This window comes from Notamacropus eugenii, chromosome 1 (assembly GCF_028372415.1).
Source record: "Notamacropus eugenii isolate mMacEug1 chromosome 1, mMacEug1.pri_v2, whole genome shotgun sequence".
Classification (NCBI taxonomy): Eukaryota; Metazoa; Chordata; class Mammalia; order Diprotodontia; family Macropodidae; genus Notamacropus; species Notamacropus eugenii.
In genome coordinates, this window is record NC_092872.1 from 650,997,492 (window position 1) to 651,009,498 (window position 12,007).

A 12,007-nucleotide genomic window follows, 5' to 3' on the forward strand; every position below is an offset into this window, starting at 1 on the left:
TACTTTCCAGAATTGCTAGACTAATTCACAGGTCTAACAAATAGAACATCAATGTATCTCTCTTTCCACAACCCCTCCATCTTTTATTATCTTTGCTACGTGTGAGGTGATACCTCAGAGCTATTTTGTTTCTTATTTCTCTTATTTTTAGTGATTTGGAGCAGTCTTTCATAGGGTCCTTAAAAGCTTACAAATCTTTTGTGAACTTGGGGATATTGTTCTTATACATTTGTATGTTTCCTACATATCTTGGATATCAGGTACTTATCAAAGATACTTATAGAAGTACCCCAAATGACAGCTTTCCTTCTTAAAAAATACTGTCTTACTTAGTTACTATGGCTAAACAGAAAAAAATCACCCTAAGTAATGAGCCTTTCTTTTTTTTATTTTTTTTATTTTTTTTATTTTTTAATGTTTAACAATCACTGCCATACAATTGCGATTTTATCCCCCCCACCTACCCCCCACTCCCCCCCTCCCTCCCCAAGACTGCATACAATTCTGTATAGATTCTACATATACTTTCCTATTGAGTATATTTTCACTATAGTCATGCTATGTAGTCAGACTAAGATAAATGAAAGAAATCGTATAACAAATCAGAACATGATACACAAACACATACACATACACAAACATGATCTGTTACATTATGTGAGTGACTTCCATATTTCTCTCTCTGAGTGTGGAAGGCATTTTGCCTTGAGAACCACCATTGGGATTTATTTATTTATTTTTTTGTAAGAAGTTCTTGTGTTATTACAAAAATCTAGGTCTACCAGAAAAAACTCTCACACACTGTGGTCGTTGCTGTGCATAAAGTTCTCCTGGTTCTGCTCCTTTCACTCAGTATCAGGTCATATAAGTCCTTCCAGGCCTCTCTGAAGTCTTCTTGTTCATCATTTCTTATGGCACAATAGTACTCCATTACATTCATATACCATAATTTATTCAGCCATTCCCCAATTGATGGACATCCCCTTGACTTCCAGTTTTTGGCAACTACATAGAGTGCTGCTATAAATATTTTTGTACATGTGGGACCCTTTCCCATTTTTATGATCTCTTGGGGATATAGTCCTAGTAGCAATATTGCTGGGTCAAAGGGTATGAGTAATGAGCCTTTCTAATCAGACTGTCTGTTCTTTGTATAACAGATGAACAGTTTCTGAGTAGGCCCCTACTCAAGGTTTTTTTTCATTTTGGTAGAATGTTAATAAAGGTATTGATGAAGTTCAGGGGCACTCCAAAATGTTGGGATGCAAGGTGATCTGGAAAAATTTCAATCAGGTTGTCTCCAAATCAAGTAAGGCACTTATCAAGGCATTTATTTTGGGTAACACAACATACCAAGTGTGCTCTTCTGCCTCTTAGAGAAAATGCAGCTTAAGGGGGACCTCAGCTTAAGGGAGATGAGTCCTTAAAGGAGAAGCCTCTAAGGGAGACACTCTCTGATTAAGGAAGATGCACCCTAGCCCAGAGAGGCTAGGGATTCTTATAGAGAAAAACTTACTACAGTTGGTTGGGGAGATGGGGCAACTAGGGGACAGTAGTTCAGAGTTTCGGCCATTATCTGTTATTATTAGTATTTATTCCACTGCTCAGTCCAGAGTAAAGGGTTGGGGTGGGGGAGAAAGGGGTGGGTAATTAGTTTCAGTATTTAATGGACTAGAGTACTTGAATCTTGTAATTTCCTAAAGTGGTACTTGAGATAATGGGCTTCTCATTGACCACTCTATTTGAATCTCATCAGTATCAGGGGGCAGAGGAAATGTGATGTAGGGGAAAGAGGCCTTGATCAGAAGTATGGAGACTTTAGTATAAATTTCAGCTCAGCTACTTGCCACATACCTATATGATCTTGGGTAAGTAACTAAATTTCTCTGTGCCTCAATTTCTCCATCTATAAAATGAGGGGGTTGAATTAGATGATATCAAAAGTTTCTTTCTGTCTTAAAACCATAATCTGGTAATTGTGACTCAGTTTGTGGCAAAACAAACTACCAATCAAAGTTTTAAGTTTTCTTGTTTATCAGATTTACCAGAGTTGTGATACAAATCATTAAAAGCTGTTCATCAGTTTGGGGGCATATATATGTTATTAGTAATTATCAGATTTTAGGGTCACATATCATTGGTAACATCAAATTGACACACAAGTCATTGTCAAACCATACTATTAAAGTCCTTACCTTATTACAGAAAAGCAACTTACATAACAACAGTGTTGTTCAGCTTTGTCTAACTCTTTATGTCCCTATGGACCATACTGTCCATGAGGTTTGCTTGGTAAATATATTTGAGTGGTTTGCCATTTCCTTCTTCAGTGGATTAAGACAAACAGAGGTTAAGTGACTTACCCAAGGTCATACAGCTAGTGTCAGAGGCCACATTTGAACTCAGGTCTTCCTGACTCCAGGCCCAATGATCTATGAATCAAGACATCTAGCTGCCCATATACAACTACTCAGTCACCAAATGAAGGTATAGAACAAAATGAAGATGCTCATCCTAAATTAACATATTTATTCCCACTTCATCTTTATAATATAGAAGTATATTTGAAACTTTATTTCTTTAGTCTTAAAGAAAACCTTTTCCAGACTTCTCATTTGAAGTGATAATCACTTAACATCATTTTTGGACCTCAATAAGGGCCAGAGCCTGAATTAATCAACCAGAAAGAGAGCCTGGACCTAAAAGCCTCTTTCTTTTCTGAGTAAACTCAGAAAATACCTCTTCCTATGTCAACAAAGTCAAATTGGGATGACTTAAGTGCATTTTTCCTCTGTTTAAGGATGTGATACTTAACCAGAGATACTATCCTGAATAATAGGACTTTTCCATATCTTAGTATTTTATGGACATATACTATGGTAAAGAAAACACAGATATCCTGGGTCATAATTTCAATTGACACTTTGTCAACTCTTTTATCTTACTGTATTTACAACTTACTCAACTAAAAAAATTCCTTTCTCATGGTATAGTCACATATGGGGATCATAAATCTGAAGGACAGACATCCTCGGATTGTCCCAAAACATATTTAAGCCTGGTCATTCTTTTATCAGTTAGTCAGAACTTACGTTTTGGCTCCTTGTATGTACAGGTTAAGCTAGCTTCCACTAGCTTTAAGGGAATAAATAATATGAATTTATATGTCACCTAGCCTGTTTGTCTCCTATAACCAAACTTTCAGGTTGACAGAAAGTAGGTTAAGTGGATAACAAAATTTCTTAGGGAAATGGATTAAGGGTGGTAACCAAAATTTAGAATAAAAATAACTCTTGTCTTGTCTCCACTCACCAGAAGTAAGAGCAAATAATTTGTCTAAAATCAGTCTTCTCTTTGTACATTCCTACCAGTATTGACCAAGGATTAAGGTATTGATCTCCGGAAGAAGGTCTTTTATTCACTCTGGGAGAACTCTTGAGGGGAATGGTCAATGGAAGAACTGTGTAGTTTGGAATGGTAACCTCAAATAGCATTTAACACATTGTTATCTTTTTTTGTCCAATATTTCTACAAATGTCACTTCAAAAATCATCTTGGGTTGAGAGTCATGTCAAAGATCATGAGGATAACTAAACCATTTGGATATTTCTCTTCAAGCTAGAAATAGTATGGATATAAAATGTTAAATGAAATTTTTTTGGCAGATTTGTGCCTAAAACAGAGAATAATTATATTTTTCTCCAACATTAGAAATGATAAAATGTTACATGGGCATTAACTTATCTAAACATGCAATAATCCCCTACAAAGACAACTTTAAAATGATTCTGAAATGAACAAATAGAGAAATATCCATGCTCAATATCAGATTGGGCAAATATAGCAAAATATAGCAAACTAACTTACAGATTTGTTACATCAGCTGAAATGTTATTTCATTAGATATATATATATATAAAGTCATAATAAGATTCATGTGGAAAAACAGACAAAAGAAAACAACAATATAAGAAAAAGAAAACAAGTGAAGATATCTAACACTACTAGATATCAAAATGTTTGCTGTGTGTGTATTCATTGTGGAACATATATTTGGTGGAAAGGAAGTGAAGTAGTAGATATAAAACTTGGGCATTGCTTTACTCATTAAGAAATAGTGATCACAAATTCAGCTTGAACCTGAAAACCACATGTCCTTGTCTAATAATATTAAGAATACAATTATCTATAATTCTAGCCCAGTACATACACTCCCTTTGTGAAGAAAGAAAAGTGGCTAAGTTTCTGGACCCAACCTCCTACTTCCCCTTCTGGCAGGAATTAATGTCTCCCTTTGGAGAAGGGTGGAGGGAGAAGAGGCTAGGGATATCTATTTTGCTTCCCTTCAAGATATACAACAACACTCCCATGCTACATTTGGGGGACAGCTCTTGCTACAATACCATAAAGCAGAAATGATAACATTTGATAGTGGAAAATGAATAGAACGAAATAGCAAAATCATTAACAGAACCTAAATTATAACATATTAGTGTTCATAAACACTTTAAAAAATGATGAGAAATGAAATCATTCTTCAATAAAAACTACTGGGAAAGAAAACTGGATAAGTTGTATGGCAAAAAATGAGATTTGGATGTATATTTTACACAGTATGCCATAATCAAATTTAACTGGATTTATTAAAAAAAAATTTAACTGGATTATATAGTATATATATATGATACAAATATATATATGTGTATATATATATATATATATATATATATATATATATATATATATATATATATATATATATATATATATATATAATGTAAGGACATTTCTGGTAAAGAAATAAGACGTCACCAAGTACAAAATCGGTAAACAAGCATTTCTTAAGAGCAGTGGTGTCAAACTCATAGTACTGCAAAATGACAATCCCTTTTTGTCCTTTGGTCTTTCAGTCCACAGTTTGAGCGCCGGGTTCAAGTGTAGGTGTCATAGTTTAGAAAAGATCCTTGATAACTCCATCTGATCACTTCATCTTCCTGGCCCTGATCAGTAAAGAATGCAAAATGTACGCTTGCCAAAAAGACAATTTTATGGAGAACTCCCATGGGGCAGGCGATCACATGGTGGTCAGAAGAAGTGATACAAGAACACTCTTCAGGTCTCTCTCAAACTCTGGATTTGACTGTGCCACATGGGAGACACTGGCACAGGACTGCTCAGCATGCTGGTGCTGTACTCTTGGAGCAAAGCAGAATTGAGACAGCACAAAAGCAAACGTAGGATGCGCAAATCTGGAGTATCCACCCCAAATATTCACAGGGACTACCTGTGCCCAACCTGCGGTAGAGCATTCGAGCTGTATTGGTCCGATCAGCCACAGTCGGACACATTGTAACCTCCCTTTATCATGGTGACGTCATTTTGGTCCTCTTCCAAGACGAAGGTCGACAACCAAAGTGAGGGGATCTCTGAGATTTCCTCCAGCTCATTCAAGTCCCGGTTTGGTAAAGCGAGTCATGAGGAAGGCAGTCAGAATATAGATCATGCATTCTAAAAGTGGGTTCCAGGAGTTGGGGATAGTCAACGTTTCTTCCTTTTTTTTTTCTTTTGAAAACCTGTCACTTGGAAGTGGGGCCAGAGGTTCTGTTTGGCCCCAGGAGCGGAGCCAGGTGGAAATCGCCAGCATTCAGTAAACGCCTACTGTAGAGAACCTTGCGGGGTTTGAAAGAGCCCCTTATCAAGAGTTCCCCTCCTCCAAGGGAGAATGGTGGCTGACGTGAGAAGTTAAGTGCTGTATCGCTCTCAGGTGCGCGCCTCGAATTCGGGTGTGGAAGTTCCGGAAACAAGGCCCTGCTAGACAGGATAACATTCAATAGAGGCCTGAGGCCTGCCTTTCCGCTCCTCACGATCCGCTCTGTTTCATGCCTCCATCGCTACCCCTGCGGTTTTTTACCGTATAAGCACCCATGCCCTGACTGATCGGCTCAGTCTGTCCAGTCAGACGGCTGGGCCCTGCCTGCCTTTTCCTCCTCGCTCGGTGAGCCCCGGAAGCGCCCGGACCTGCCGGACCGCGCTGGCCGCAGCGGCCTACTGCGTGCTAAACCTGGCGGAATGGAAGAAGCGGCAAAGCCATCCCTGCCCTCGAGAAGCGTACAGTCTAATGGGGAAGACGCCACGGAGGAGGAAACGGATCCCGAGAGGACCACGGAGGGTGAGGAAGGGGGGGAAGGAGAGAGACGACGTGAAGAGCAGGTGCGCACCGCCAGTGGGGGTTACCAGGGAAACGCAGGCGCACGCGCGTCACGGGCACACGGTGGCGCCCGCCCCCTCTGGCTAAGGGAGGAAAGACCTCTCTCCTTAGGGCGGCGGAGCTTCCGGCTTCCGCCGGAAGAGGCCTTGGGGACAGAATGAAGGACTGACTGGCAGCTTGTTCGGGCGCCGGAAGTGGATCTCTGGAGCTCGTTTCCCCGGCTCCAGGACCGCTCTGTTGGCCTCCTCTATCTACCTGTGAGCAGGGTCGGCTTCGCTGCTGCCGCCCTAGCCGGAAGCCATACTCGTTTCGTGAGGTCTCGGGTCATCGGGCTGCATCTCCTTGAACTTGACCCCACGATCAGTGTCACTTCGCGTCATGGACCCCAGGCCCTGGAGCGGCCTCTGATCCTACCTGGAACGCTCCACACACGTCCCAAATTGCGCGGGCGCCCCAGGGTCGTTAAGGTCAGACGAAAATGCTGGGGACCGAAGTCCCGAACACTGTCCCCTGATCTCTGTTCTCGGCCTTTATGTAGCGCTTGAGGGTTTGCGAGGCGCTTACCGGTGTTATCTCATTCGCTCCTCACCCCCGCCCCGGGGAATAGGTCTGCCATTGCCCCATTTTACAGATGGGGGGCCTGCGCTGCTCTGCTGCCTCTGTTTTCCAACCAGATTACCCTGTTGTCTTTTAAATGAACATAGTTGTGTGTAAAGAGCCGGTCCAGAAACGTTTGTCCTGCTGCCCTTGTAGCACCTGGGTCTCCCGTCTGTGACCCGAGGCAGTTGGACTAGGTCAGGATTCTTAACTCTGTTTCATGGATGCCTCTTTGACTACATTCTGGTGAAGGCTACCTCAGGATAGCTTAAAAAAATGAATAAAACACAGGATTGCAGTAGAAAAGTTATATTGAAATACAGCTGTCAAAAATAGTAAAGACAACAACCAGGTTTGAAGACCCCAGATTAAGGAACCCAGGACTACACAATTCCAAAGGACTCATGAGAAAGAACTGATGAACTCTGAAAGCGGATTGAAGTGTATTTGTTTTTATTTTCCTTTTGTTTCTTCATTTGTATAGTGGGTTTCATATTTATTGCCTTCTTAATGGATGGGGGAAGGGGTGAAAAGAGGGAGAGAATGTGGACCTGAAAATAAAAATGAAAAAGTTTGATATAAAAATTTTATAAAGAAAAAAAGAACCTTTGGACTAGTTGATTCTTTAGATGCTTTCCAAACAGTAGATTTCTGTGGTGACAGTCATGTTATAATGCTTATTGAGCCTTGCACCAGAAATCCAGAAGACCTAAATTCAAGTCCAGCGTCAGACACTGACCTTGGGCACACCACTTATCTCTGTATTTCTCAGTTTTGTTATTTGTATGATAAAGCTAATAATAGCACTTACCTCCTAATGTCACCTTGAGGTCAAAATGAGATAATATTTGTAAAACAAAAGAGCCTATGTAGATGTTAGCTATTATTATTCTGGAATATGTTTTCTAGATACTGACTACATCTTTTGATTATATCGGGTTGTTTTCCTGCTTCAGATGCCTTCCTCTCTCTTTTTGCTAATCTGTGACAATTTGTTTCTTCAAGAATTGCCCCAAAACTTATTTTAAAAGAAGGCTTCTTCCGCTACTTCTGTTTTACTCTGATCACTCTGAAATGCCCACAGCTCTTTGGCACCTCCATGTGCAGTTCTTACCTAATTATTTTTCTTGTAATTCATATTTTGTTCTTCTTTCTTGTTTGTATATTCTCATATATTTACTGAATGAATCTAAATCTTAATTGGCTTCATTTCTTAGGTATTAAGGAAGATATTTCTTGCTAGTTTCCTGAGTTGGGGATCCTGTGGGAGGTTTTTGAAAACCTAGTATTTTTGCTATGTTAAAAAAAAAAAGATCCAGAAGTAAGCAGTGTGGTGACTTGTGATCGTTTTAGAATGAACCTAGAAGGAAATGAATTACCAAAATAAGTCTGTTTAGTGTGAAGAGTCATCATATTTGTTATAGATGTTAGAAATTTGTTAGAAATTTGTTTTTTGTTAGAAATGTTTTTTCAAAATGAAACTGCATAAATATATACTGTAATTGATATATGAGAAATGTCTTTTGCTTATATTAACAGATATTTCAGATCTGTTGACTGTCTTTTTTTAAATTGAAATATTCAGTATTAAAGATTTTAAAAATATTTTTTGTAGGAAGAAAATGAACATAGGAATAATACTGAAGTTGGAAAATCTGATGCTGTTTCCCAGTGCTTACAGGCAGCTGCATATTCTTTGTCGAAGAAGAGTTTGTTTGGTACAATGGAAGCTTGTACCCTCCTCCACTTACCCTGTGTGTACTACCCTGTGTGTACCACAGTCCTGGCAAATAGACACATTCATCAATGTTGCTTTATCACAGTGTAGGCTTTTAAGTATAAAGAAGGTACTCAACATCTTTTTAGTAGTCACTTTATTTTTGATGCTAAGATAAAAGTACCCAGTGCCATTCTTAGTAATTAATTTTGACTACTTTGTTATTTAGAGACTTCTTATTTTTAAATGCTGCATATTAGGTAATCTTTTTTTGGGGGGGATGTGGGGAAGAAGAGAAATTTCAGTGGGCCAGTAATGCTAATAATATTTGGCATTAATATAGTTCTTTAAAGTTAACAAAGCATTATGTATTATTTCATTTGATTCTCTCAGTAACTTTTTATTATCAGAGTGGTTATTCACATTTTGCAGATGAGAATAATGGACCTCAGAAAATTAACCTTCCCATGGTCACACAGCCAGTAGTTTTCAGAAACAGGATTTGAACCCAGTTTTCTCCTGATTCCAAGTCCAGCACTCTCTGCTACCATGCTGCTGTTTTATTACATTAAGAGCAGTGTATATTGTCCTAATTATTAATGTCACATGTCACTTTCAACCTGAAGATCAAATTATTTGTGGGAATGTATATTTGAAAAGAATTAAGTAGCTATTGTATGAAAAAATATTAGCCACACATAATCTAATTGTGTCACTTAGATTTCTTTCTTCCTATGTGCATTTTTTTTATAGGGAGAAAGGCCACAGAAATCTAAATTACCTTGGAAGAACTCTAAAAAGGAACAACAGGAGGTAGAAGCCTGGAATGGAATGACTGTGGAAGACCTTGCCAGATCTATGAATAAAGACATAGGTGAGCCAGATGTTTTTGGAGGGAAAAGAAATCCAAGAATACTGAAGAGCTAGTGTTTGATTTAGCATTAGATTGAGGCAATCAAGAATGAAGAATAGAGTATCATTTGAAGAATAATATGCTAAGTGTTTTCTAGTCTTTTTCAGGTTATGGGTCATAATTGATCCTGGAACAGATTGCCATGTATGGTTTTCTATCTTTAGCAAAATAAAAACATAAATTTTTACTCATTTAACCTTTCTCAGAAATTGATGTAGATTATTAGAATGAGGCCAGAGACCGTCTTTGATATTCCTATATGCTTTTTCTCTTATCCATTTTTTTCTTCATTGATTCAACATTCCATAAACATTTATTAAGCACCTACTATGTGCAATAAACTGTATTAGGTCCTGGGGATAAAAAAAGGTGTCATTACCTTTTTTCCTCAACTTGCTAATAGTATGGGGGTAAGAGGTATACACAAATAGATGTGTAATACAGTTGAGGATATGATAAGTGCATAAGAGAAGTTCATTGAGCACAACAATGAGAGATTGAGGAAAGAAGGGTAACTGCTTAATGAGAGTGATGGAGGATCAGGGAGGGCTTCATGGAAAAGGCAGGACTTGAAGAAAAAGGATATCAATATGTGGAGATACATATATGGAATGTGTTTCAAATGTAGGTAGAAGGATTACCTTCGCAAATATATATGGAAGTGGAAGAGAACTGGATGGGAGTGGTTATTCTTTTTTTGGCTTTCATATGAAATAAAACTTGAGACTCAACTACCAGGATAAGGCACTAATGAAGGTCTTTGAACAATGAAGGTAGTTGGTCAGAACTGCATGTTTGAAAGATGACTTTGTCGACTGCACAAAGTCTGAATTGAAAAGAGATCAGTTAGTAGTCTAGGCCACAGAGATGACAACTTGCCCTAGCTTGGTGGCATTGTGAGTGGAAAAGAAGGGATGCACAAAGGCATATTTCAGAGGCAGAATTGATGGGGAGGGAAAGGAAAGAGTCTTTGTTCTACAGAGTCTCTGTAGTTTTAAGTTTAAGCCTAGAGGCCTGGGAATGATATCTGCAGTAATAGACTTTTCCTAGCTTTAAATGCTAAGATTCTAAATGGGGCAGTGAAGAGAAAGGTCTGGTTTGTGGAATAAAATCGTTTGCTTATGGAAATGGTAAATTTTAGGTGGTGGCAGGACAATCCGGTTGGAGATGTAGAGAAGGCAGCTTGGTGTTCAGGAGGTGAAGAGTGAAGCTATATATTTGGAAACCAATTGAAAGAACATAATTTTGAAATCATAGCAGTAGAGATCACCAGAGGAAAAAGTAGAGGGCTGAGGACAGACCATTGTGCAATACTTATGTTTAGGGAATTAGGGAAGAAGAGGTAGGAAAGACAGAGAAGATGAGAACTAGAATGGCATAGTATAATAGAAGCCATAGAAGGAAAGAGTGTTAAACAGTGTTAAATCTTTGTGAGAAGAGGGTCAAAGAAGATCCGAGAAAAGACAATTATGAGATGATTGACCTTCAAAAAAGTCATTTCAGCGGAGGATCTGGGACAGAAGCTGGTTTGGAAGGATTAAGGAGGGAGGATGTAGGACCAGAAAGTGATGACTACTCTATTGAGACATTTGTTGGTGAAAGAAAGGAAAGAGGATAGTAGTTAGATAGGGTAGCAGAGTTTAAGGAAAGTTCATCCTTTTTATGAAAAGGGTACTTGACAATATCTGTAGGCACAGGGAAGGGGTGACTAAAGAAGACTGAGACAGAGCAGATAATTGCTAGATCAAGTCCTGTGAGTGGCAGGAAGACATGAGACCAAGGACATAAGAGAGGAGTTAGCATTAGAAAAGTGAAAGGAAACTTCTTTCTCTAAGACAGTAATAGATTTGTTTTTGGAAATACCAGAAGAAATTTATAATAACATTTTCTTCTATAACATAGTTTTGTAGTTTTTGCTTGGCAAGGACAGCATTGGAGCCAGATTCCCAGTTAAGAAGTTGCTTTGTAATTTTCCTTTTCTGGCATTATGTTCATTAAAATATCTTAATCATATGGTTGGGATGATAAAATAAGTTAGGAAATCAAATTGTAAACTGTTTCACAGATATGTTTCTGACTTTATAGAAAAACAGTGACTCATAATGCAGGTTGTTGAAATAGGAAGAAACAAAACCTAAACCTTAAAATAACAGCTTTTTCTTAAAAATAGTTTAATGTGAACCAATATTTTATTTAACAGTGAGATTGGTAGAACTGCTATAAGCAGAGAGATGGAGTTTTGTGTTCCCCGCTCTAGAAATGCTTCACATCTCAATGCACATAGTTTAAAAAAAAAAAAAGCTCTTAATTTATTAATTCACTGCTTTCTTTTTTTTGTTTGTTTTCAAGTTCATCTTTTCTTTGATTTTCAGAATTTCTGTTTTGGTGGTGAATTAGAGTTTTAAGATTTATTGGTTTTCTAGTTTTTTAAGTTGCGTGAGCAGTTCATTGATCTGTTCTTTTTGTTACCTGTTGATGAAAGTATTTAGAGATATAAATTTTTTCCTAATGACAGCCCCGGCCACATCCCAATAATTTTGGTATATTATCCCATTGTCGTAATAATATTTAA

General features: G+C 38.2%; 1 protein-coding gene across 4 annotated transcripts in view; it reads left to right on the forward strand.

The window, feature by feature from the left end:
- The first annotated feature begins 6,341 nt into the window (after positions 1-6,341).
- Positions 6,342-12,007, forward strand: part of MTIF2 (mitochondrial translational initiation factor 2) — a 37,561-nt gene continuing 31,895 nt past the window's right edge. Inside the window, exons 1-3 of one of the 4 annotated variants that reach the window (XM_072635537.1) lie at positions 6,342-7,288; positions 8,421-8,652; positions 9,276-9,396. In XM_072635537.1, coding sequence (XP_072491638.1) covers positions 8,428-8,652; positions 9,276-9,396 — 346 coding nt within the window. In that variant the 5' untranslated portion in view covers positions 6,342-7,288; positions 8,421-8,427. The remainder of the gene's footprint in view (positions 7,289-8,420; positions 8,653-9,275; positions 9,397-12,007) is intronic. The other 3 variants (XM_072635538.1, XM_072635536.1, XM_072635539.1) reach the window with 3 other exon arrangements.